Source organism: Bombyx mori, chromosome 7, assembly GCF_030269925.1.
Source record: "Bombyx mori chromosome 7, ASM3026992v2".
NCBI classification, from domain to species: domain Eukaryota; kingdom Metazoa; phylum Arthropoda; class Insecta; order Lepidoptera; family Bombycidae; genus Bombyx; species Bombyx mori.
This window is the reverse complement of record NC_085113.1, coordinates 691,185-719,097: the sequence shown is the minus strand read 5'-3', so window position 1 is coordinate 719,097 and position 27,913 is coordinate 691,185. Positions and strand designations below refer to the sequence as shown.

General features: G+C 40.3%; 1 protein-coding gene and 1 long non-coding RNA gene across 3 annotated transcripts in view; one reads left to right on the top strand and one right to left on the bottom strand.

Moving 5' to 3' along the window:
* Positions 1–27,672, top strand: part of LOC101746933 (homeobox protein ceh-24) — a 110,406-nt gene extending 82,734 nt beyond the window's left edge. For both annotated transcript variants that reach the window (XM_038011980.2, XM_012697585.4), the window contains exon 4: positions 22,326–27,672. In XM_038011980.2, the coding sequence (XP_037867908.1) occupies positions 22,326–22,730 (405 nt within the window). In that variant the 3' untranslated portion in view covers positions 22,731–27,672. The remainder of the gene's footprint in view (positions 1–22,325) is intronic.
* Positions 17,768–22,331, bottom strand: LOC134199123 (uncharacterized). The gene is made up of 2 exons (XR_009973476.1): positions 20,120–22,331; positions 17,768–19,668 (listed from the first exon to the last, which is right to left on the bottom strand). It is a non-coding gene; the product is annotated as an uncharacterized LOC134199123 (long non-coding RNA).
* Positions 27,673–27,913: the final 241 nt, after the last annotated feature.

Sequence of the window (27,913 nt, the reverse complement as noted above, 5' to 3'; positions counted from 1 at the left end):
AATCCTATTTGTCACGATCTCGTACAAAAGGTAAGCCAAACATTATAAACAATCATAGTCTGTAACATCTGGCAATTGAAGACACCGACGGGAGGCATTGAGTGCCACCAAAATTATAATAATTTGTAAACCATGTATGGTTACCAAATACTGTAAAAAAAAAAAAAAAAAACTACCTTTTTTCTGCGGAAGAAAAGCGACGGATCAATGCGTCCAATTTTGAATCTTCGAGAGTTGAACAAGGTCGTAAAGATAAAACACCTAACTGTTTTCGGACACCTAGGTACCAAACTTTCTCCACCCAGGGGACTGGATGATAGAATTGAACATTTCTCAGGAATATTTTTCTAGTATCAGTCGCAAAATTTCGTCGATACTTCTTGAGGATCATTACCAAGGTACCAGTATCAGTACCTCCAGGAAGGAATCGGTACCTTCTTATGAGTTAGTATGAAATGACATGCCTACCCTTCGGTCTGGCTTCAGAGCCACACCTTTTTGCTTCTATAACATGCGGGTCGCAGAGACCTTGCGTGCAAAGGGAACTCGAGTGCTAGTGTCTACTAGACGACTTCCTTTTTGGTCGACCAAGACAAATCCTAGTTGAAACTTCAGGCTGCAGAAGCTGTGAAGCTTTTGGATTAACCTTTTTTGCTTCCATAACATGCTGGGTCGCAGAGACCTTGCGTGCAAAAGGAACTCGAGTGCTAGTCTACCTAGACGACTTCCTTTTGGTCGACCAAAACAAATCCAAGTTGAAACTTCAGGCTGCAGAAGCTGTGAAGGTTTTGGATTATCTGGGCTGGCATGTCAATTTCCATTATATAGGGTGCTCGGTCGCTCGGTCGCTCGGTCGCGGAGATATCCAAGACAAATAAACGTTTTTGTTCCCATAGCATGCTCGGTCGCGAAGACCTTGCGTACATAGGGAAGTCAAATGTTAACGTACCTACGCAACTTTCTCTTGGTCCTTGAAGACAAATACACCTTTTTGCTTCCACAGCATGCTCGGTCGCGGAGGCATTGCGTGCAAAATCGAAGTGCTAGCTTACTTACACGACATGATCTTGTTTCACCAAGACAAATAAACGTTTTTGCTCCCATAGCATGCTCGGTCGCGAAGACCTTACGTACATAGGGAAGTCAAATGTTAACCTACCTACGCGACTTTTTCTTGGTCCATGAAGACAAATACACCTTTTTTGCTTGCATAGCATGCTCGGTCGCGGAAACATTGCGTGCAAAGGGATGTTGAGTGTTATCCCACCTATGCAAATCCCACCAGGTCCATCAAAAGAAGTCCAAGTTGAGTCTTCAGGCCACATAAGCTGTAAAGCTCTTGGATTATTTGGGCTGCCAAGTCAGCCTTACAAAAAATCAATTAGTACACTGGTTCAAGAGATGACATGTCTAGGGATTCGATGGAAAATTGCGAGAAACGAAGTGGCCACTCAACAACATCCTAGCTCAAACTCTGACGGAATTACATCAATCTATGCTAACTTGCAAATTTTCTTGCAAAGTTTCAAGAAAAGGGGTAAAAAACAGGCCATCCTGCATGTGTTAACAATTAAATGCAGTGCTGACGCGAAGCCACATGTTAGACATTGCCGATACACAAAACCAACCATTTCCTGGCAACGGAAGCTTCGGACATGTGTAGGGGTTACAAATGCAGTGCCGACGCGGAGCCACATGTCAAACATTGCCGAGACCCAAAACCAACCATTTCCTGGCAACGGAAGCTTCGGACATGGGTAGGGGTTACAATTAGACAAAATATTAACGTCCTGTCTATGGTCAGCTCAACAACAGAAACGGCTCACCCACAAAAGAGCTATTTGCAATGGTAGTGACAATCAAAATGAATCTGAAAGTATTTCACTAACGTTGACCTTTCGATTTTGAAACCTAAGCGATAAGTTCAAGATAACTGTCAGCTTATCTCTCGGGGAGATACGACATCATAGCCGACAGGCTATCACGAGGAAATCAACCTGCGAAATGGCACTTTTTACCACAAGTGACCACAAAAGTTTTTCGAAAGTGGGGTCATCCGGATATAAACCCATTCGCCGACCAAGATTGGATACCTTCAGCAGACCGTAGAGGATGCAACTAGCATGGAGAATTCCTCCTCTCAACCTTCTCCCCAAAGTACTGACTCACTTCAACAGTGTCTAGGGAACCTACCTGGTAGTGTTCCCAGACTGAGCGAAAGCATTTGGGTTTCCAAGCCCTCAGATCCCGAACGCTAGATAACTCGCACGAAATCCAAAACCTGCCTCCTCCACAGGTTAAACATTAACCCTGAAAGCTTAGAAAGGGGGGGGGGGGAGGTTGTACAAATATTGACTGGTCTAAACAGGAGAAGATTTGTTGAAAATTAGCTGGTGTCAATCCACTTTGTCAGCATACTTACCAGCAACTAGAAGATGGTGCATATGGTGCTACAGTTTTAAAATTGATCCTAAGTCTGCAGATGTTGCCAAATTCTTTCTTCTTTTCCAAAAAGAAAATTTTGCCTATAAAACAATCCTTCTGCATCATAAAGCAGCGCTGTCAACTTTCTGTGGGCGAAATACATGTAGGACAGCAAACATTCTCAAGCTCTCTAATAAAAATTGCTATTTTAAAAAAGCCATCGGAATAGCTAAACAAAATTCAACTACTTATTACAATTTTACTAAGTGTAGTCCCATTCACATGAGATCCGAGAATAGTTCTAAACTGGTTTTCTTCAAACCCAGCCACCACATCACGCCTCAATGTAGCTTGAAGGACACCAACAACCATGTTGCTGGCTACGGGACGCAGAGTTAATGACCTTACTTTGCTCAACATTTCTAAAGACAGTTTCTTTGATAACAGAGAAAAACATCTTTCTGATACCAGTCTTTGGGTCTAAAATTGAAATCCATTTTCGTCAATAATCTGCATAAGTGCTTTCTAAACATGAAACTAAAGACATGCCCGGTAAGATTCGTAAGGACTTTTTTCTAACTATGTGTGTTGTCACAAAAGCGGCATCCCGTACTGTAATTGGAAACTGGTCTTCGTTCAACCTTACGAGGTAATGGCATCAACGCATCTCTAAGAAGTGGTAGATCAGCAGTAGCCTCTGAGATGGATTGATAATGAACCAATGGACGAAATACTTTCTAGAGGCAATTACAAATCATCCAAACGTTTACAATAATTATCGCCGAATAATAGAGCTTCGTAAAGATCCTCACGATTCTTTTTTTTCAACACATTTACTTCTACATGATGTATATACATCATTTATACAATTTATACATTTTCTTGTATATACAAGATAAAATGTTTATTACAAACTTATAAATATTTTTTAATTATTGAATTAACGTGGAAGTTAACAACTGTTTTTTCGATTTAATAATTATATAAATTATGAACATTATCATTGCGCTTCATAATTTTATTATGGCTTTACCTATTTCATCATAGCGTTGTGCTTAATAATTTCACCAGCAGATAACAAACACGTCTTCATAATACAATGCTGTATGTTTTCCAAAGGCACATCAATATTACGGTTTTACATAACAATAAAACCGATATTATGTGCCGAGAAGGAAAACATACAGCATTGCAGGAAGTTCTTCCTGGTGAAGACTATGAAGATCAAAGATGGCTGCGCTCCCTTTATACTTGCTGGCAGCACCTAGCGGCTAAAGATGGAACTAAATTGACGGTCTATGGTTGGACATAGACAAGGAATCTAAGCTAAGTACACACTGCTTCTTCATAATACAATGCTGTATGTTTTCCTTCTCGGCACATAATATCGGTTTTATTGTTATGTAAAACCGTAATATTATCTGGCTCAGGAATTTGTTTTCTCTATACACCGTGGGTAATATGACGTGTCTATCAAACGAGGTTTGAGACTTTGTTCTGTGCGCAACAGTAACCACTCACCATCGATGAGCTGCATGGGCTGCCTTCAAAGACAATAAATACCAAATCCCACATAAACTTCACAAACACAAAAAATCCTTTAAAGATGTTCTACTATGAAAAACGAATTAATCTAGAATGCTTATAGTTAATCGAACTCAGTTGAATCTCAAAGGTCGATTCCGAGTTGCGGTAACGATCGAGATGGAAATCGATTTACGATCGGTATGAACTATCGTTTAGTCGATTCTGCAATTAGCCTTTGACATGTCACACGTAACACGAATGCGTTGCGTCTCGTTTTGCTTACAGGGACGGATTCGAACTTTAAACAATACTAATTTATTATCCAATAATTTATTATTAATAACTCAACGTACGTACGTAGTATAAACGCAATATAAACAAAATTGTAGTTTAAGCAGTCCTTAACGTATTGTGTTTACTTAATAGAGTTTATTATTTAATCCAATCAAAGATAGTTCTCGGCCGCGGAAACATCTCGTTTTGTTTTCCATTGACCCGTGTCAATTCAGATATTTTCAGTAGCAGTATTTCCTTAGTTAAACTCATTACGAATACGGATGGGAAAATTTACTATTGTTAAGAAATTAAATATAAAGTACAATTTTAGCCAAGAAATATAGACTAACCCACCTTGTGACTTGACTTTGACTAAGAGATTTATTTGCAAAAAAAAAAGAGACCTTTTATTTGTTTTGATTGCAATAGTAGTCCAGTTGGTCTTCCGCATATTTCAACGGAAGAATTTCAAACCGATTCAACGGATATCATTCATACTTCTTGCATTGACAACACAAAGACTCAACGCCCGGTGGCTCACTTACTGTCATCTGATTCGCTCGCACGCAAGGTAACATGTCATAGTGGCCTCTCACTTTCGCGTCCAACTGAGCGGCTGAGCGGAGAAAACGGTTCTGGAGGTAGGCGATCGGCGGTGTCGCCTGTACGTGTAACATCGCGCCCGGCGAGAACCGAGGTGAGTCAGCCTAGCAGCAACTCATATGCTGAGGCGGCTGCGCGCGCGCCTCGGGCTTCGGAGGTAGCGGGTTCGAGTACTAGTGCGAGTAATGGGAAAATTTGCAAAAATGATGACTGGGTCCTGGTGCAACGAAGGCGTAATAAGAACAGATTCACTGCAATGACGGGAAAAGCGGATAGTCATTACAATACATTTAAAGCGGCAAATACGAGAATACCGTTTTATATATATAATGTTGATATTAATTGCATGACGGAAGATATTTCTAATTATATTATGAGCAAGACCGGTGTTGACGTGCAATTAGAGAAAGTAAATATGAAATTTAAAAAAGATTACGGAGGGTACAAGTTTATGATACCTAAGGATAAATTATCGATATTTATGGATGAGAATTTATGGCCTTGTGGGGTATCTTACCGCAGGTTTGTACAGTATAATAAATATGGGAAAACAAGTGATGAACAAAAATTAATTACTTAAAATGGATAAAGATAATCACAAGACATATAAAATTATGAGCTTCAACTGTATGAGCCTAAAGAGGTCTATGGATTGCATACGGCTACTGAGTAAGAAGGTGGATGTAATGGCACTCCAAGAAACATGGTTATTACCAACCGAAGTACCTGATCTGGGGTTGTTAAACAAAGACTTTTCTTATTTTGGTAAATCAGCGATGGACAATAGCAGTGGGTTATTGCGCGGCCGTCCTTACGGTGGCGTAGGCCTATTATGGAGAAATGATTCATTTCAATCGGTGTCTGTGATCCCCTGTGCGAGTGAGCGTATTGTCGCGATCAAAGTGTGTGTCGCGGATCGGTCTATGTTATTTTTTAGTGTATATATGCCTACTAACGAACTTGATCATTTATGTGAATTTGTTGAATGCCTCAGTGAAATATCTGCTATAGTTGAGAATGAACATGTTGAATCTATATATGTGTTAGGAGATTTTAATGCTCATCCTGGCAAATTATTTGGAAATGAAATGTTAAGTTTTTGTGCGGAGCAGAATTGGCTATGTGCGGACATTGAGAGACTAGGTATTGACTCTCAATCATATAATTACACTAGCGATGCGCATGGTACCTGTTCGTGGCTCGACCATTGTTTAACTAGTGTGGCCGCGTGGCGGACAGTAGTAAACGTAAAAATACATTATGATGTTTTCTGGTCAGATCATTTTCCATTGGAGGTCGAATGTAATCTTGAAAGGGTTAGATCCATGACTATTCCGCTAATATTAGTAATGTAAATAAAATTATATGGGGTGAACGCACAGGAGATCAAATTGATATGTATTTTAAATATTGTAATGATAAATTGAAATTAATAGATTTTCCTCTAGAATTGAACAAATGTTGTGATAAAATGTGTACTAATGTGAATCATCAATCTGTTATAAATAATTTTTATATGTGTATTATTAATGTTTTAACTGAAGCCTCTATTAACTGTTATGATAATTTTAGTAATAAGTGTGAAATAACCCATAGGGGTATTCGACCATTGATTGGGTGGAACAAGCACGTCCGCAGTGCTCACCGGGTGGCTAGACAAACTTTTCTTTGCTGGGTGTGGAACGGGAAACCTCGGAAAGGAACTGTGTATAGGGATATGGTGGAATCGAGAAAAATATTCAAAAAACAGCTTAAATTTTGTCAAAACCATCAGGAACAAATAAAAATGAATATTCTTGCCACAAAACACAAACAAAAAGACTTCCGAGGTTTCTGGAAACAAACAAGGAGATTGAGTCCAAAAGCTGGTATCCCGGTGAGCATTGACGGCGAGTGTGAGCCTGTGAGGATTGCTAATCTGTTTAGGAACCATTTCAGGGTACAATCACCCGGTCAGTTAAGTAGAGGTGCTGATGCTGGGGTGGTGGACCCGAGTCGACCCTCGCAAGTACCACCTCGGATAACAACGAAGGAAATAACTAAAATAATAATGAATATGACTAAGGGTAAGTCTCCCGGTCATGACCACCTCAGCATTGAGCACTTTCAACACGCCGGTCCGCATTTACCTAGATTGCTAGCGCTCTTATATACCTTCTGTATCAGACATTCGTATCTGCCCGGGGCGTTAATGAGAACGGTCGTTGTCCCGATTTTAAAAAATAAAACAGGCGACGTATCGGATCGTAACAACTATCGGCCGATCTCCCTGGCAACCATAACTGCTAAGGTACTCGATGCAGTGCTCGAGCGGCAGGTGAGTGATCATCTTAAATTTAGTGATGCTCAGTTCGGTTTTAGACCGATGTTATCTACCGAGTGTGCAATCCTGTCGCTAAAGCATGTGGTGGGATACTACACGGAGAGGAATACGCCTGTTTATGCAGTGTTTCTCGATCTTTCGAAGGCTTTCGACCTAGTCAGGTACGACTTGTTGTGGGGTAAGTTGAGGCAGACGGGCGTACCGGGACCTTACGTGGACTTGTTCTCCCATTGGTACGAGTATCAGACCAATCAGGTAAGATGGTCAAACACACTTTCGGAGGAGTACAGGTTGGAATGCGGGGTGAGGCAGGGGGGCTTAACCTCACCGGCGCTTTTCAACCTGTATATTAATGAGTTGATCGAGGCACTCGGTGAGGCACGTGTCGGCTGCTCGATTGATGGTCACTGTGTGAACAGCATCAGTTACGCTGACGACATGGTGCTGTTGAGCCCATCGATCGGTGCTCTCCGGCGGTTGTTGTCCATCTGTGAGAGGTACGCGGAATCTCACGGGCTCCGCTATAATGTTAAAAAAAGTGAACTGCTCGTCTTTAAGGCAGCAAAGACAAAACCGAGTTATGTGCCACCAGTGACGCTCGGAGGTACTCCACTGAAGAGGGTTACTGAGTTCAAATACCTTGGCCATATTGTAACTGAGCACCTTAAAGATGATGCAGATATTGAAAGGGAACGGAGAGCGTTGGCTGTCCGCTGCAGTATGCTGGCCCGCAGGTTCTACCGTTGTACCGCACAGGTTAAGGTAACCTTGTTCAAGGCGTTTTGCCAGTCCTTATATACCTGTACCCTGTGGGTTCGATATGCGCGGCGGGCATACAATGCTCTCCGAGTGCAATATAATAATGCTTTCAGGATGTTGTTGGGGCTCCCGCGGTACTGTAGCGCATCAGGTATGTTTGCGGATGCTCACGTGGATGATTTTTCATCAATCATCCGCAAACGAACGGCCTCACTGATGCGTGGGGTTCGTGCGAGTACTAATAATATCCTGATGGTTATAGGTAATAAACCCGAATGTGCTGTTTTGAGACACTGGGTTCATATACATACCCATATACCAGGTGCCTCAAAGCAGCGCAGATTTATGAATTAAATGTTTAAATGTTTTAATTGCTAATTTTAATTTTAATTTTAATTTTACTAACCATAGTTCTAAGTATTATTCAACTTACAACATATGGACTTAAGAGGGTCTGAATTAAATGAATTTTATTTTATTTTATTTATTTTATTTATTTATAAATGGTTCCTTGAATAATGACTTTCTTCATGACAGCTGTGCACTTCTACTGTTACTATTCTACAATAGTTATATTCAACTCATGGAATATAAAAGGTTTTCATACCTAAAAAAATTTAAGGGATATAAATTACATTACATTGTTTTATAAAAAAAAAGTCTTACATAAATGTAGCCTCAAACCTTGATACGTAATAACTTACAAAGAAAAAAAAGCAAGTTTTACATCAGCATGTACAACACAAGTTCCGTTACACGCTATAAAAGTACCCTTTGATCTAATTTTTTTTATTGCTTAGATGGGTGGACGAGCTCACAGCCCACCTGGTGTTAAGTGGTTACTGGAGCCTATAGACATCCACATCGTAAATGCGCCACCCACCTTGATTGCTTAGATGTGTGGACGAGCTCACAGCCCACCTGGTGTTAAGTGGTTACTGGAGCCCATAGACATCTACAACGTAAATGCGCCACACACCTTGAGATATAGTTCTAAGGTCTCAAGTATAGTTGCAACGGCTGCCCCACCTTTTAAACCGAAATGCATTACTGCTTCACGGTAGAAATAGGCAGTCTGGTGGTACACGCGCGGACTCACAAGAGGTCCTACCACCAGTAATTACGCAAATTAGAATTTTGCGAGTTTGATTTTCATTACACGACGTGATTCCTTCACCGTGGAAGTCAATCGTGAACATTTGTTGAGTACGTATTTCATTAGAAAAAATGGTACCCGCCTGAGATTCGAACACCGGTGCATCGCTCCGCACGAATGCACCGGACGTCTTATCCGTTAGGCCACGACGACTTCTGAAAGTCTTTCCCTTACCCCTAAAAGTATTACCCCAAACGCGATAAAATATTTTTTACATTAAAAATCAAGTTTCATTTGACCCACATAACGGATATCCAAGTGCGTGCCTGTCGACAACAGCCGTCTCGTTCGCGCGTTACTAATGCGCAATCAATAATAATTACGTTCATGTTTGCTTGCGGATTGCATTGTGATGTTTAAGCTACTCTCTGGTACAAGCAACGCATACATATAATTTATAATTATCATATATTTTGTTTATCTTGTACCTAGATAAGGTTACAGCCCGCGTGATGTTAAATGCGTCGTAGATCGGTCAAAATTTATAAGTGCTAAATTTATAAGCTGACCCGGCAGACTTCCTAGTGCCTTAATCGATAAGGGGACACATCGATGGAAAAACAAAATTGTTATTTTTATTTAATTCCGAGCATTTTCATATTTATCCAACTTTTAAACCTTCTCTGGACTTCCACAAATATAAATATAAAATAGACAGGATAGTGCGAGCTCATGAACACCACCATCGCATCATATCGCACCTTTAGAATTAAAGTGATTTAAACCAAAATTCTCTCTCTCTTTCTTCATACCTCGAATAGAACTTTAAATTAATATTTTTATAATTGGGAACTTCGTTCCTATCCGGTGTCCCACGACACCACACATCTTTTTTTAGTTTTAATTTTAATAGTTTAAGCCTTAACGAGAATACCTTAAAGTTTAAAGTATGCGTTTTGCAAAGCACTGCTCTTGTTAGGTTCAGTGTTAGGAACTCCACCAGGTTTGAGCCCCGTGAGCTCAGCTACTCGTCCGGTAACGCTGATATAGCCTCTCAAGGCTACCAGCATAGGTAGGAAAAAAAATGCGATTTATTTAAAAATTAATGTTGCGTTGCTGTATATGAGCGTGGACTGTATTTATTGTTTTGAGATATTTATTTGTCCTTATATGACAAATTAAAGGCTTAATATAAAAGAAATATAAAATTGATGCGTCGCTTTTGGCGGTTGGATTTGAATGAGAAAAGTGTCATGGCGGATGTCGCTAGCTGACATTTAGACGTTCAGAAACTGAACAGCGAGGGAAAGTGTAGTTTTGCCTTTTCTAGACGAAAATTAAAATTAATTTTTAGTTTTAAAAATTGAATTTTATAACCCTATAGAATACATGTTCATAAGTGGTTCGAAATAAACAACTCATTTCTTTAAATGTTTTAGTGAAGCCACTTCAATTCTAAAGCTGCGATACATACCTATTTAGTCTCTGATAATTCCAACCTTAGAGATGATTACAAACACAAGTGCGCCGAGTCAAATGTGACATGTTAGTCGGATTAATTTGCGAGGCAATTACACGGAAGCCCCGGGAAGCATTGTGGCCATGATGCACGACCGGCCGGCTAATGAAGGCATGTTATCATATGCAAATGGACATATGCGTTGCGTGCGTTGTAGATCTCAATGTACGACAAACTATTACTTGTGGTAATAGTACGCGCGTGTGAGATGACGCATGTTCAAAATAGTTTATTTTTATTTTACCGCTGGTAGGACCTGTTGTGAGTCCGTACGGATAGATACCACCACCCTGCCTATTTCTGCCGTAAAGCAGTAATGCGTTTCGGTTTGAAGGGTGGGGCAACCGTTGTAACTATACTGAGACCTTAGAACTTATATCGCAAGATGGGTGGCGCATTTGAATTTGAATTCGCTTGATCTGAGCAATTAAAAAAATACAGAAAATTTATTTAAATTTTTTTAAATTTACATAACCATAATTCTTTAGGTACTAACGCCCGTTTGAAAACGTCCATATTCATGATAAAAACCAGGAAAACCCGTCCGGCGGGCCTGTCTTTATACATATTTTTTATATATGTATTTGATTTTTTTCTAAATCGCCTCACTTTTTAAAATGCTCACACTTCTTCTCAGTAGTCGCATCAGAGGTACGTGGGAGCATTCAAAGATGTTCACGTTTTAAAAGTTAGCATTATATTTTATGTTGAACGATTTTAACTGAGCAACTGCAGGGTACATTTTGGAATGGATTCAAAATAATAATTATTAAATTACAAAGACCTAAAGTTGTCAAGATATTTTGGATACTAATATAAAACAGACAGTAACGGATGATAGAGCGCAAGCTTTGTCTTTGAAATAAATGTGCTTAACATTCTAAAAGCTGCCTAAAACTAAATTGTTTGTTTGCTTAAACACTATTTTATCTTCGTTTTATCCATCACGGTTTTAACGATTTGTTATAAAGATAATGCATCAGATGCGTACGAAACGCATTGATACATGTTTACCGATAATCACTTATAACCATAAAACTATAATTATTACATTGGTAGCTCATTCATATGATGTGGGCACTTATCGCCTCTAGAATCATACGGAAGTTATCCTACAGTGCTAGCAAGCTATCCGGCTATCCGCATGAGTTTCAGATACTTCAAATTGTTGTATCATTTATCAGATTTGCGAAGTATGTGTATTTGTAACGGTAATGCATTATTCTTTTTATTTGTTTATTGCCCTTGTAGGCAGACGTGTATGCGGCCCACCTTATGGTGAGTGGTTACCGTCGCCCATGGACTTCGGCAATGCCAGAGGCAGAGCCAAGACGCTACTTACAAATGCCATGTACGGTATAAATGGCCTAATATGGCATCGTCATTCTGGTCTGACGCTGGGAATAGAAGGTGCCTAACATCTTAAAAGTCACAAGGTGAACATTCATGCCCAGCTCGAGGCGTAATCTGAACATTTTTGTTGTCCAATCTGTGGTAAATTAGTTAGTTTTACCTTTGACGATACGCTGGCAATGATACTCTGGTGGTGTTCTTCTAAATTGACACCGCAGAGCCGTGTCCCCTAGCCTGGCGATGCTGATATGGTTTCTCTAGACCATCAGCTTAGGTAGAAAAAAAAACCGTGTTTTTTTTATTGCTTAGATGTGTGGGCGAGCTCACAGCCCACCTGGTGTTAAGTGGTTACTGGAGCCGTAGAAATCCACAACGTAAATGCGCCACCGACCTTGAGATATAAGTTCTAAGGTCTCAGTATAGTTACAACGGCTGCTCCACCCTTCAAACCGAAACGCATTACTGTTTCACGGCAAAAATAGGTGGGGTATTGGCACCTACCCATGTGGACTTACAAGTAATTATTGTATTAGATTAGCACAAAAATCGATAACTTTACAAACAGATCATTAGATGCTGCTCATATTAGAGAGCAACAGATGAAATTTGCAGGTGAAATGCACCGGGACTCCGAGACCCCTCAGAGTCCCCTCGATCCCGCCCCGTGTAGATGATAGGTATGTTTGTGTGTGTATGACAAGTTTGTGTATTGGTTAACAAACAGTTAATTGCCGATCGATCTGCCGCGACCGCGAGGGGCCACAGCGCTGGGACCGCGGCGATATTGTTATGTCGATTGTTTACCGGCTTTGTTTCAGTTAAATCCAGTTAGGGACCAGCTTTTAGCGTTCTGCTAATGAGAAAGCCCTAATTCAGATTCGTAACAGTTAAAGTTTTCCAAATGCCTTGGAAAGTCGTCGTGGCCTAAAAGATAAGACGTCCGGTGCATTCGTATCTAGCGATGCACCGGTGTTCGAATCCCGCAGGCGGGTACCAATTTTTCTAATGAAATACGTACTTAACAAATGTTCACGATTGACTTCCACGGTCAAGGAATAACATCGTGTAATAAAAATCAAACCCACAAAATTATAATTGCGTATTTACTGGTGGTAGGTCCTCTTGTGAGTCCGCGCGGGTAGGTACCACCGCCCTGCCTATTTCTGCCGTGAAGCAGTAATGCGTATCGGTTTGAAGGCTGGGGTAGCCGTTGTAACTATACTGAGACCTTAGAACTTATATTTCAAAGTGGGTGACGCATTTACGTTGTAGATGTCTATGGGCTTCAGTAACCACTTGACACAAGGTGGGCTGTGAGCTACTCTACCCATTTAAGCAATAAAAAAAAATGTAAATTCTGGAAAGGCAGTAATTATGTTAGTGTTAGAAAACGAAAACTCTTATCCGGTTCCAAATGATTAACGAAAACCCGGATAAGAGCTTGGGGTTCGTGCGTTAGCTAAGGCTCTTCATACACGAGACTAAGCTACCATCCAGTACTTACATTGGTTTTGTATTGTGTGGATATTTCTAGCAGTTAAAACCTAAAGCAGTCAGAACTTAATGAAACTGTATGGACTCTGTCGCAGAGAAGTTTGTAATCTGTATTTTTTCTGGATGTTCCCAAATTTATGCAATTTTACAAATATCATAATATGATAGAATAACCCACCATTATCGATATAGAAAATAATATAACAATGCCAGCAGGGATGCTGCACACCTCAAGCGGTCCGCATACGTTGCATGGGATGATGCTAGGAGACGTCGGGATCCTAACATCTCAGAGGAAAGGCGGAAATATAACGCCGCTTCCAGGTCCTACAAGAAGGTTATTGCCAGGGCGAAATCGGAGCACGTTGCTAGAATTGGCGAGCGACTGAAGAGCTATCCCTCTGGGAGCCGTGCTTTTTGGTCGCTCGCCAAAGCTGCAGAAGGTAACTTTTGCAGGTCTAGTCTCCCACCACTACGCAAGTCCGATGACAGTCTGGCCCATAGTGCGAAAGAGAAGGCTGACCTTCTGGTCAAACTCTTCGCCTCCAACTCGACTGTGGACGACGGGGGTGCCACACCACCGAACATCCTCCGGTGTGATAGTTCCCTGCCGGAGATCTGCTTTACACAGTGTGCAGTCAGGCGGGAACTCCGACTCCTGGACGTCCATAAGTCGAGTGGGCCAGGCGGCATCCCTGCAGTGGTTCTAAAAACGTGTGCCCCTGAGCTGACGCCTGCGCTAACGCGTTTGTATCGCCTCTCTTATTGCGCTAACAGGGTTCCGTCTTCATGGAAGACCGCCCACGTCCACCCTATCCCCAAGAAGGGTGACCGGTCGGACCCATCGAGCTATAGGCCTATCGCGATAACTTCCTTGCTTTCCAAGGTGATGGAGCGAATAATTAATATACAACTCCTGAAGTATCTGGAGGATCGCCAGCTGATCAGTGACCGACAGTACGGTTTCCGTCACGGTCGCTCAGCTGGCGATCTTCTTGTATACCTTACTCACAGGTGGGCTGAAGCCTTGGAGAGCAAGGGCGAGGCTCTTGCTGTGAGCCTTGATATCGCGAAGGCCTTCGACAGGGTCTGGCACAGGGCACTTCTGTCGAAGTTACCATCTTACGGAATCCCCGAGGGTCTCTGCAAGTGGATCGCTAGCTTTTTGGATGGGCGGAACATCACGGTCGTTGTAGACGGTGATTGTTCTGATACCATGACCATTAACGCTGGCGTTCCACAAGGTTCGGTGCTCTCCCCCACGCTTTTCATCCTGTATATCAATGACATGCTGTCTATTGATGGCATGCATTGCTATGCGGATGACAGCACGGGGGATGCGCGATATATCGGCCATCAGAGTCTCTCTCGAAGCGTGGTGCAAGAGAGACGATCAAAACTTGTGTCTGAAGTGGAGAACTCTCTGGGGCGAGTCTCCAAATGGGGTGAATTGAACTTGGTTCAATTCAACCCGTTAAAGACACAAGTTTGCGCGTTCACTGCGAAGAAGGACCCCTTTGTCATGGCGCCGCAATTCCAAGGAGTATCCCTGCAACCTTCCGAGAGTATTGGGATACTTGGGGTCGACATTTCGAGCGATGTCCAGTTTCGGAGTCATTTGGAAGGCAAAGCCAAGTTGGCGTCCAAAATGCTGGGAGTCCTCAACAGAGCGAAGCGGTACTTCACGCCTGGACAAAGGCTTTTGCTTTATAAAGCACAAGTCCGGCCTCGCGTGGAGTACTGCTCCCATCTCTGGGCCGGGGCTCCCAAATACCAGCTTCTTCCATTTGACTCCATACAGAGGAGGGCCGTTCGGATTGTCGATAATCCCATTCTCACGGATCGTTTGGAGCCTCTGGGTCTGCGGAGGGACTTCGGTTCCCTCTGTATTTTGTACCGTATGTTCCTTGGGGAGTGCTCTGAGGAATTGTTCGAGATGATACCGGCATCTCGTTTTTACCATCGCACCGCCCGCCACCGGAGTAGAGTTCATCCATACTACCTGGAGCCACTGCGGTCATCCACAGTGCGTTTCCAGAGGTCTTTTTTGCCACGTACCATCCGGCTATGGAATGAGCTCCCCTCCACGGTGTTTCCCGAGCGCTATGACATGTCCTTCTTCAAACGAGGCTTGTGGAGAGTATTAAACGGTAGGCAGCGGCTTGGCTCTGCCCCTGGCATTGCTGAAGTCCATGGGCGACGGTAACCACTCACCATCAGGTGGGCCGTATGCTCGTCAGCCTACAAGGGCAATAAAAAAAAAAAAAAAAAAAAAAAGCATTGAATATCACTTCCTTCGATCAATAATACTACTAGATTCGCGATTAGCGCTTCAAAAGCGGCCCGAAAAATAAGACGACAAATAAATTTGTGGTCTTATTTCAAATTAGTATGGTCCAATCATAGCCAACACTAAGACGTCAAAACGCTGCAATGCGCGTTCAAAAACTGAGTAAAAAACCACCGTAACACCAAGGTTTTGGAAGGAATATCTTTTTTTGGTAAATTTATATTATTAAGTGTTTTTCATAAAATAATAAACACAATTATATTGTAAATAAAATACAATTTACGAATATTGTAATTGTTTGGCCAATGTTTGCAACAAGGCACCAACTATTGTAACAAACATCACCTATTCTTGGACAGGGAATGCATAGAGTAGTTTTGTTATTTTATAATGTTATTTTTGTTTGTAGATTTCCTAGTAGCCCCTTGTCGCTGTGCACAATGGATATGTATTGTCGCGAAAGAAAGAGGAGAAGAAATATAGAACTCTTTTAAAAATTCTAGAATTGTTCAATGGTGGTGGCAAATCAATGCAAAAAAGTATTAAAAAAACTTTATATGTATGTGTAAATATTTTAAGCGTATATGCTGAAAAGGATTTGTTTTCTGGGGGAAACGAACACAGCCATAAAATAAGCCTAAATTAAACTGATTATAGAAAAATTCATTGATATAAGATTACATTATATTTGTAAAAAAGAAACCGCTCATATAAAAATGACTTCTAAAAGACAGCTTTATAACAAACTGAATCTGTTTAAAGGTAATTAAACCTACATTATTGTTTTAATTACTTCTGTATAAAGAATACGTGGAAAACATGTTTCGTGTTTCCTTTCATATTTTTTTTACTTTATTCAATTTTATTTTTTATCACCTATTTGTTGTAATAGCGGCAATGTAAAATATTATCTACAACTTTTTTGAATCGGTCAAAAATAGTTGCGACCATACAAAACAAACCTAAAACAAATATGTATATTCTGCAACTCTATGTCTTTCAATACTTACTGTGTTCTGAGCATTGAAATGTAATACCAAGAACTACATCTTGTTCCACAATACAATAAGCACGAAATTTTAAACAAATATTTTTAACCTTATAAATTAGGCTTTAAGTATCATTTTAGAATAAATATTTTTGTACTGATGACTTTTTATGTTCAAGTGACATTTTAAATTTATTCCATAATATTCTTTTTCTGACGAAAGGACCTAAATACATATATTTTGCAATGGTAATTAAACTTTATGTTTAAGTATTAAGGTTTATAATAAACTGAAGCCGTTAACATTATTAAACTTTTTTCTAAGAAATGAAGATGTTTTCGTGTCTGCAAACGTGGCCACTGGAGCGTCTTATTTTTGTTCTTGATCCGTAATCTAGTACTATTATTGATCGAAGATCACTTCTGATAAAAAATCTCATCATCTCATTTCGTATCGTATCATTTTTCAAATTTTATTATAATAAAATATCTGAAGACAATATAAGACTTAACTTAAAAGTCATAAAATATTTAAAAGAAACTTAGAGAAACTAATTTAAATTTGCGGTCGAAAAAATTTGTTTTTCATTCATTTTCGATTTAACAGTGGACGCGTTATCAGTAAATCTAAAGCTGTAATGTACCACCAATCATACAAATGTATTTTATATGTGTCAGTGATTAAAAACGTACTATTTTGAAACGGTTTTATTTATATCAATAATAAGATCTTGCTTCCTAAAAAAAACCTTCAGTCAGAATGAGAAGTGCCCTGTTGGATACAGTGACATAATATCGAGGGATAAAAGATTATTTGGATTAAGCGACATTTTTGCTACATTACCAAAGAGCCATTTAAAGACTAAAATTTGGAAAAACTATCAAAACAAAAACACTTCTTTAGCTATTTTCACGGAGTAAACTTAAGTGAAGTTCAATTAAAAATATTGAACTGTTAATGCAACTTCAAATAAAAGGCATCTTTAATTACAGAGATAAATGTCGTTTATTAAGCGACATATCGCTTAAACAAAATTACCTTTCACCTCTCGATATGACTATGTAGGCTTGAGGGTAGATATTATCTTGTTGAACACCAAGTAAAACGATGTCACTTTTTGGTTCCTGATTTAATCAACAATATGTTATCTTAACAATTCACTTTAACACTTGTCCAACTTTAACCAGTACGTACAACAGTCACTGAATCACACAACGTAACAAGGATATAGTAAGTGCACCAGGCAAGCGCAGTCCAACGAATGTTCATTTCAAGGCACGTTCCGCCTTTTTATACTAGCCGGCGCAGCTGGCTTATGAGTCACTTCTGTTGCAGCTGTTGTTTACGAGTGGAACGACACGGCCGGCGCGCCTGGCTTGTGTGAGTCACTCCTATTGCACGTGCTATATAACATAAATATCGTTAACGCCGTCACGGCCATACTGACGTGCGCTCGTCCTCGTGCGCGCATTCTTATGGTATGTCTGTGAACAATAAACGTGTTCGTTCATCCTGATATTAACGGATGCAACTTAAAACGTGGTCTATGATATTAACAATCTAGTACGGTTCGGTTCGCATAATTCTTCAGAAAATCCTATACTGGCTATAAATAACCTTCAGACTGCTTACATACCTGGGCCAGTTCATTTAAAACTCTTCAGGTCTGTAAGTATGTCCCTTTTAACTTAGACCGGAATTGTTATCCCTTCAGTTTTTCGAACTGGACCGGATAATGCTAGACCGAATCGCAATCCCTGTAGCTAATTGTTGTGGCTAATCTGGATGAAAATCCCTATAGCCAAGCCATTGGACCGGACAGACCCTTCAATGACTTCACACTTTCTTTTTTTTTTTTCCTCTTTTTTTTTTGCTAGTCCGGATTAACATCTCTCTAGCCACATACAATTCTCTTTTTTTTTTCTTTTTTTTTTTTAATCTGCGTGTACGGTAGCGTTTGTTAAAACATTTCTTAAACTAGAACATTTATACGGAATTTCTTCAGAAATAGTGCGAGACCGACCATCGTTTTCTACATTTCCAACACCTGCACCTGAGGTGCCTGAGCTTACAGACATTGTATCACTACCCACAGACTATGTTTGCTGTATCGCTATTTGCGGACAAAAATGTCGCTTCTATTGTCAGTGATAGAGTCGTCATCATTAAGATCAGTTTCATGAACAAGATTAATTAACCCATCTGTGTACGCCGTCACGTCATCGTCACTATAATTTTCAGAAATTTCTAGTAGGCCTGACGGACCTCGAGGTATTTCACGTAAGTTTTCATGGGGAAATTTGTACACTCTATTAGAACTATTTACATGTCTCAATTTATACCTATCGTTTCCCAAAACTGCAGTAATGTTGAAGGAACCTTTACATTTTCGGTTAACTTACGAAAACAAAATCCTCAGCGGAAAAGAGTTTGACTTTAGCTTTGCCTCGACTAAACCAAGCTTCTGTTTGTGCCCTTTTTTATGTTTTCGCCGGTCTTCGACCGTGCTAAATCAAGATCTAATCTAGAGGGATTATCACTCTGTTGAAACTTTAGATATTTCAAGTGAACTACCCTGAACGGCAAACGTCTATTCTATTGGAGTAAACCCTGTTACTCGACAACGTGCACTATTAAGGGCGAGTTGAATATCCCCTAAGTGCTCTTGCCATCATGATTGGTCTAAGTTACTTTCAGATCAAAGAGTGACTTGTTCATGAAACCGCTTACCATTGAATAAATTACTATGACTTTGTTTTATAAGACTACATTCTGACCCTGAATGGAACATAAAGGGGAAGCCAAAACCACTTATCTGTAACACACTGAAGCTCTGGAACACACGTTGACGTCTCTGGTTGGACCTGCCACAGCACCTGGAGCAGTGTCGTTTTTCTTCTTGTAGCGCATGGAACACCCAGAAGCTACATGGCTCGCATCACCGCACACGTAACAGCCGACTTGCAGGCGAGAGCCGGGCGCCCACGGATGAGGAGGTTGTTCAGGTTTTGCAGGCTGTATTTTTTGTGAGGCAAGTAGTAGCTCGAGCCTTAAGCGAATGTGTGAGAGTCAAAATTAAATCGACACCATCCAATACTTCAACTACTTTAAACGGCCCTTTAAACTTCGTATCTAATTTCGTTTGATTATGCTCTTCGTATTAATGTGTGGACGAGCTCACAGCCCACCTTGTGCTAAGTGGTTACTGGAACCCATAGACATCCACAGCGCAAACGCACCACACACCTTGAGATAGAAGTTCTAAGGTCTCAGCATAGTTACAACCGCTGCCCCACCCTTCAAACCAAAATACACCACCGCTTCACGGCAGAAATAGGCAGGGTGATGGTACCCGTGCGGTCGATGGCACTTATACGGAGCACCCGTCTGGTGCCACGTCCTTACCCACGAGAACGTCGCCGCGCTGCGACGCCGGCAGCGCGCGATCGCAGTTATTCAATGATACCTCACAGTCTCCTACGAGGCGGCGCGCCCTAGCGCAAGTGCAGCCGGAGCGTGGGGGCTCCAATATCGGCAGTCCGTGCTGGAGGCGTGGTCTCGTCGTTTGGCGGACCCGTCAGCCGGCCTCCGTACCGTCGAGGCGATCTGCCCGGTTCTCGCGGACTGGGTGGGCCGCGACCGCGGAAGTCTCACCTCCGGCTACCTGTGCAGACTCACAAGACATTTTACCACCATGCAAACTTCTTACCGCAACAAATCTTACCAGCCACCACGCAAACTACAATTTTACGGGTTCCACCTCTCTTACACGATGTTACTCCCACACTGAGGAAGCCAACCGCGAACACTTGTCAAGCACGCACAAGCACGCACTTCACCGGAAAAACCTGCATCCGCCAGCGGGACCCGAACACCGCCGCATCGCCAGACACGAACGCACCGGACGTTTTATCTTACAGGTCACGACGACTTCAGATGTGTCAATTTTTCTTCCCCACGGAAACTTGCTTGCTTTCTTGTTTGCTTGCTTGCTGGAGCCCGAAGTCATCGAACGTGTAATGTTATTGGTATTGAATCTAGTAGATTCTAAAATTTCAGTGACAATTCACAGTCTCATGTCCTGGTTTTACTGCACTAGTGCCATGTAACTCTAGCAGAAGTCAGCCGCTTAAAATAACTCTTGTCGGAACTACCCACTCGTCATTGAGATTTGCACTTGCCTTAATTTCTTGCAATAGCTTGTTACGTGTTGTATTTCCGCTAGTAAATGCCATGTGATGAAGTCGACAGTCAAACTGGGCAACATGAGTGGGAACGTAAGATGTGACGATTTTTTCGTGGTCAGATCTTCCATCGAGGTAACAGAGACGTTATTACACGACTTACGTATGCTGCATTGACGCTCTTGTGGCGTACCACTACTAGTATTCTGATCTGCATCATGTTTTTTTTGCTGTACTTCGAACATGTTCAAACACGTTACGCCAGTGAGAGTAGAGTCCTGATCTCACTTCTGATGTAGGCTTGAGGGTAGATATTATCTTGTTGAACACCAAGTAAAACGATGTCACTTTTTGGTTCCTGATTTAATCAACAATATGTTATCTTAACAATTCACTTTAACACTTGTCCAACTTTAACCAGTACGTACAACAGTCACTGAATCACACAACGTAACAAGGATATAGTAAGTGCACCAGGCAAGCGCAGTCCAACGAATGTTCATTTCAAGGCACGTTCCGCCTTTTTATACTAGCCGGCGCAGCTGGCTTATGAGTCACTTCTGTTGCAGCTGTTGTTTACGAGTGGAACGACACGGCCGGCGCGCCTGGCTTGTGTGAGTCACTCCTATTGCACGTGCTATATAACATAAATATCGTTAACGCCGTCAACTATATCTATTGACTAGCGACCCGCCCTCGCTTCGCTTCGGAAACTGTAATTTATTATTGATTTCTCCACTATTTAATGGATGTTATTATACATATAAACCTGCCTCTTCAATCACTCTATCTATTAAAAAAAACCGCATCAAAATCCGTTGCGTAGTTTTAAAGATTTAAAAGCATACATAGGGACAGAGAAAGCGACTTTGTTTTATACTATGTAGTGATTATTTCAACTGAGAATTTTGAGATTCCTTTCCGCCGTAGACCAGGATCAAAATACCAATTTCATCTCCGATACACATAAAATGATTCCGTAAAAACGCTTTTAAGTATCTCACTGATCGACTAACAACAAATTAACCCTATGCTCTCATTATCCTTTTAAGGATCGATACACTAAAAATATACCAGCACTCATAAACACGACTATCCGAATAAACTTACCAACAAAAAAAAAAAAAAAAAAAAAGTGTGTGTGTCCGCTCCGACGCACGACTGGAGTTTACTGGATATAAAAAATTAAACGAAACAATACGAGAAATAGTTCTATATTACGACAACACGATACACTACAGATTATTAACAAATTAACGAGACACAAAACAAACGACTAACAAATATATGAAAATACAATAATGAGAGAAACGCGCGATCAGTACGAGGCTTTGTGGCGGACTGCCGGCGCAGGCGCATAACGCATTTCGTGTGACATGCTAGTACGATTTTGGTCCCCATAATTTTCATACCCCGGGCCTATATATGTAAATCGATTCTAAAGGAGTAAACTCCAAAAACATTCACCCCGTTTTTCTCTGATTCCAGGTCAAGATCTGGTTCCAGAACAGAAGAACGAAATGGAAGAAGAAAGACAACGTAACGAACGCCGAAGTCGCCGAAATAAAACAGCAGAACAAACCAGACGACAGAAAGACGGACGAGAAAGACGCCGCCGCCGTCGACATGTCCAAAAAGACTTGCGCGAAACTCACCGAGAAACTCAAGAGCATCAAAACAGTGGAAGTGAGGCCGAGGAAAGCGGAAAAGGGTGTGCTGTTAGAAACATTATGTGATAACGATATTGAGAGTAGAATAACGATAACTAAAATAACGAATAAATTATCGAGCACTGACCTCTCGGGCGGAGGGGGCGTCTCCGTGAAGAGCTTTAGCCCCGACGAGGTCAGTGAGATGAGCTTCGACAGCATCAGTCGAGACGTCGAGATGTAGTCGTGACTCGGGATGTCCGGTGTGCTTGGAGCGAGCTTTTTAACGTTCTCTTTTTTTTCCTGCCCATTCTGATAGCCTTGAGAGGCTATTTCAGCTTCGCCCTAACGTGTGTAGGTGAGCTCACGGGGCTCAAACCGGAGTGTTGCTAACACTGGCCCTAGCAAGAGCAGTGCTTCGTAGAATCTGCCACCGGATCGGAAACGCGACCCACTGAGAAGATCCGGCGAGAAACTCAGTGGTCTATAACGTTCTCGATAGCGTAAAAGTTAACTCATATTTCCATACAAATAAACGGTCGGAAAGTTTGCCTACGTTTGCCGCCAGGGGCGCTGTTCTAACTCCATACTTTTTTTTTTAAACTTGCACTAAGCACACTGCAGCTATTTAACAAACATTGTGTTAAATTAGAATACTCGCGTTGGATGTGGCACGCGGAACGTAATTCAAACAAACGAGGCATTTTAGCAAAAAAATAAATAATTAGATTTACCAAAGGTTTTGATGCAAGGTTGACTAACTCATATTTAATTTTATTATTAATCGTAACGTTACGCACATTAGGATCGAGAGAATAGTTTACAGTATTTCGTAAACAAACAAAAATATGTTTTTTTTAAGCGTTCCAACCGATTATTAAAATTAGTTCAGCTAAAATCATATTTTTCTAAGTAATCCTTTAAAAACCATACGACCTGATTGAATACGCCACTTTAAGTTAATGTCTGTAATCATAATACTGCTGCTTAAATTAGTCGGCCTGTTTAATGATAAAAGTATTTTATTTCAATAAAATTAACATTTTGCGAATGTAACTTATACAATAGCGTTGTCTCTTTCTTTTATATGCGATTAGAACGAAACGGTGCGAGAATCGAATTAACGAGTTTTAAGTTCATTTTAAATTAACAGCGCCATCTTTCGAACAGTTATAAGACTACAATACGTATGTCTTTTCCTTTGTTCAACCACACTAGTACCTGGTGCAGCGACAATATAACTTTAAATTGGACATGATATTGGCTCGAGCTGATCTGATTTCTACAGATTTTTAACATATTTACCAAATTTCCGTAAGTTTTCCTTAAAATTTAATTTAGCGCCATCTAGTATTGTTTTGTGTAAATAAGTATTGTGGTTTTTAATTATTATAAATGCAGCCAATCTCGGTACAATACCTGGCAAACTTCTAGAGCATTAGTTGACTTAGTTGGGGAAAATTCGCGCGTGGTACACTTACGTGCAAAAATATTACTTATTCACTCTGTGTCATAAAGTTATTAAAATTTTAAAAACAACATAATACATATTTATTTTATTTATATATTTATTAGAACATCAACAAAAAATACAGGTTAATAATTGTAATAATTTAATCTTGGGGTAAAATATTCCTTCTATTAGATCAAAACTACGATTGGTGCCAGGCCTTGGCTCAGCTGAAGCGGAGCCGGTAATTTTTTGTATCTTTAATTCTTTGATATCCTTTGATTTCTTTGATTCTTGGGCCGAAGCGGTCCCCCCCCACCACCCCTCTCGCCCGTCAGCTCGCCACACAGATGTTTGTGTACTTTAGTGTTGTTTTTCGAGTTCAAATGACAATGCACTCAAAGATTAACATTAGGAATGAAATACACATGCTACTAGAAAAGCACGCTTGTTTGCTGCTAGGCAGCATGTGTATTCTAGGCTTTAGGTCGCGAGCGCCTGCCTCTTGTGAGCAGGTCTAGGTGCTTAGTGCGAGTTTTTTAACGTTCACGATAGCGTAAAAGTTAGCTCATATTTGTATGGAATGGGATCGTTTGCCTACGTTTGCCGCTAGGGGCGCTGTTCCAACTGCATGCAAACTTGGGTTAACTTTTACGATATCGAGAACGTTAAAAAACTCGCACTAAGCACACTAGTGCCAGCAATACAGTGTGCGACCGTGCGTCGATTGAAGTCGTGTGCAATATTCGTTAACGTCTACAGTAGGCGCGCGAGTTCATGTCCATCCTGAGGAATGCGGTAGTGCTGTGACACATAGTTAATTATGGTAATGTCGATAATAACTACTGATTTAGTCAACAGCTGTCAATTTGGTTTAATGTAACATAAGGTAATTTGACAAATTATGAAAGAAAATAAATGTGATAAGTAATTACTTATTTATTTCTAATAGAGAAAAATATTTTTTTTATTCCAATTCAATCACTATCAAATGAAAAGTCAACCGACAGATCAGAGACGGAATCAGTATGTATCTTTTTTCAGTAGGTTTTTTTTCTATCTGAACTTGTTGGAAGCGGAGTAGTCATGGTTAAATAACACAATAGCGTTAGCGTAAATTTTCGATGTCGATAAGCGCGCGTCACAACCGTCAAGGAAAACACTCGACGTCAGACCAATGCGGGGGGCGGGCGAAGGTGGGGCGAGCTCCCCCCCGCGCGTCGCCTCTGGCCCCGATGGACATGAATTCGCGCGCATACTATACTTATATTTAAGAGCTTACTTTAATCGCTTCGTAATTCTCATCGAATGACGTTCATTTTGGCAATAGACTTGCTGACCGACTCGCTGGCTTATATCATTACCGTCCCACCTCCGACGGGCGTGTTGTTAACACTTAATTTCCACGAAAAACATTACACGTAAAAACATTAATAGTAAGCAGTTGTCACAAATGGTGACTTTAGTTTTTGCTGCGGTGACTGATGTCCGGAGATATTTTAGACATTGACCGTGGGCATATTAGCAGTATTAAAAGGCACATATAGTCTTTTCGCATTAAAAGTGTACAATTTCCAAAAAATATTTGAAATTGAATTAATATGCGGAATCATTTGGTATCAGCATTTTGGTATTTTTCTCATAAAAACTGTCCAAAGAGCGTAGTTTAGTTTTAATTATTTTTTTAGTTTACCTAGGTTCTGACTAATATTAACAAACTTAATACGTAATTTTATCTTACTGTAACAGACAGATAATGTAACTGGTAAAAAATAAAAAATAAATATTGCAAATATGATTAATATTAAAAATATTACATGTTAAAACCTTTAAAACACTCTTCTGTAAAATTAGTAAGTTTTGAGATTACACAGTTTTAATGCGAGAAGACTATATGTCCATTCTCAATGTTCGTCAGCTCACGTATTCACTTACCGTGATGTCAGATTCAATAGGATATCTTTTGGCGGTGTGCGGCGGCTTGGCGACCCATTACCATCAGGCGGGCCGTTGTCAGTGGTTGACACGCTCCCGTCTCAAGCACGGAATCTGATTTACTAACAATTAAAAGTACAAACATTTCAAATTAAATATACAAACAATAATTCAATATTATACTCACTATAGTTTTACTGAGATGTAGAATTAGTATTTACTTAGACGGATATATTTTTTTCTGACTATGTACTTGAAATTGAAAAGTATACGAATTGAAATAAATGAATTTTTAATTAGTTAGTGTGTAAATAAGTACATACATAGGTACCTTACGAACTTTGTATTAAACATATCATTTTTGTTGGTTTGCGATTACAAATAATTTCCTCATACGTATAAAAACGACACGATCCCAAGAAGCCCTTAAAAAATTAATTAAAAGAAAAATTTAAGAAGAATAGGTACTACATACATAATATATGCAGTACGTGATAGATTGCCGCGGGCGTTAATTCCTTCTCCCATAACCATTTATAGTAAGGGGTTCCCAAACTTATTTTGTCTACTGCCCACCTTGGGAATAAATAATTTTTAGCGCCCCTTTTTTTAACCTACTTAAAACCACTATAGCGAGAGCTCAGTCGGTGTCTAAGAGTCCTCCTAGATGAAATTACAAATAGCCTATCAAGCCTCTACACAACAGCCCCATTTTTTTTTCTGGGTCTCTTACTGCCCCCCTTTAGGATTGCAGCGCCCATAAGGAGGCGTTATCGCCCACTTTGGGAAAGGCTAATTTATACGGTTACAAATTTAAAATTTTCGTTGATTATTACCAAAGTTTATAGTGGTCATGTCAACTAACATGTCAATACCCAAGTTGTATCCAACGAGCACTCCCCGGTTTCACCGTCCGTCCAGTGGCTGACTTACCCTCAGGCGGAGTATGCTCCAGCCTTGGGCGGCAGATTAAGGGGCGACCGATTTGAAGCAATTTTATTTATTTCATGTCCCGTGTCGTAGTCAATTTGATTGTTGACTACGGTATGGACTTGTAGAGGCTGGCGGTAGCTGGTAGGTCTTCCACTGGGTCAGCCCTTGACGTCTCCAGTACCACACACCATCGCCATTTGTCGCGGCGCGCGTGTCTCTAGATTAGGGTTGCCACCTTCTTTTTTACAGCTAAAGTACATTAATTATTATTAATTGTATAAACAATTTTGTTATTATAATTCAACAGATTAAACCAAAAATTGTGACAATTAATGATAGTGACATTGTAGGTATTTGAGGTTAAGTTGCGTTCAGAATTATTTGTTATAAAAACGAGTGCTTAGGTAATGTGGCGTTGGCGAGTAGCGAAAATTTACATAATATGACTAAACTTTTCAAAATCCCAAAGAAACCAACTCATTCCAAATAAAATACTTTCGTGTACTTTATTCTTCACATAAATTATAATATTTTATTGTAAAGTACGGGTGGCAACCCTACTCTAGATCGAGATATTTGAAAAAAAATGTTAATAAAAGTTTGTAATCATAAATCTTTTAACTCAAGTAAAGTTTAAGTGTCTGCATAATAATAACATAGTGATGTTTGCTAAGAGGTTATTTCGAGTTATCATTTCTTCAATAAACATAGGTACATTGATATAAGATTATTGTAAATTGGAGCCAAATTTTGTAATTAAATTAGTTTTAGACGATTTCGGCGAGTGATGTCTAGAGTAAGTAGATTGTAATAATTATATTAAAAAGATAGTGAATTTGAACGACAAATAAATAGTTTTTCATTGTGATTGATTTTTTATTATACAATAAAAAACCGTGTCGGCGTGTTCCTTTTCTTAGACCGTTTGCCGCCTTTCTTTTGATAACAGAGCTAAAGTTGTTTTTTTATCCGTCATGGCCTAAAATGCCTAAATGATAAGACGTCCGGTGCAGTCTTGTGTAGCGATGCACAGGTGTTCGAATCCCGCAGGCGGGTACCAATTTTTCCAATGAAATACGTACTTAACAATTATGGTTCACGATTGACTT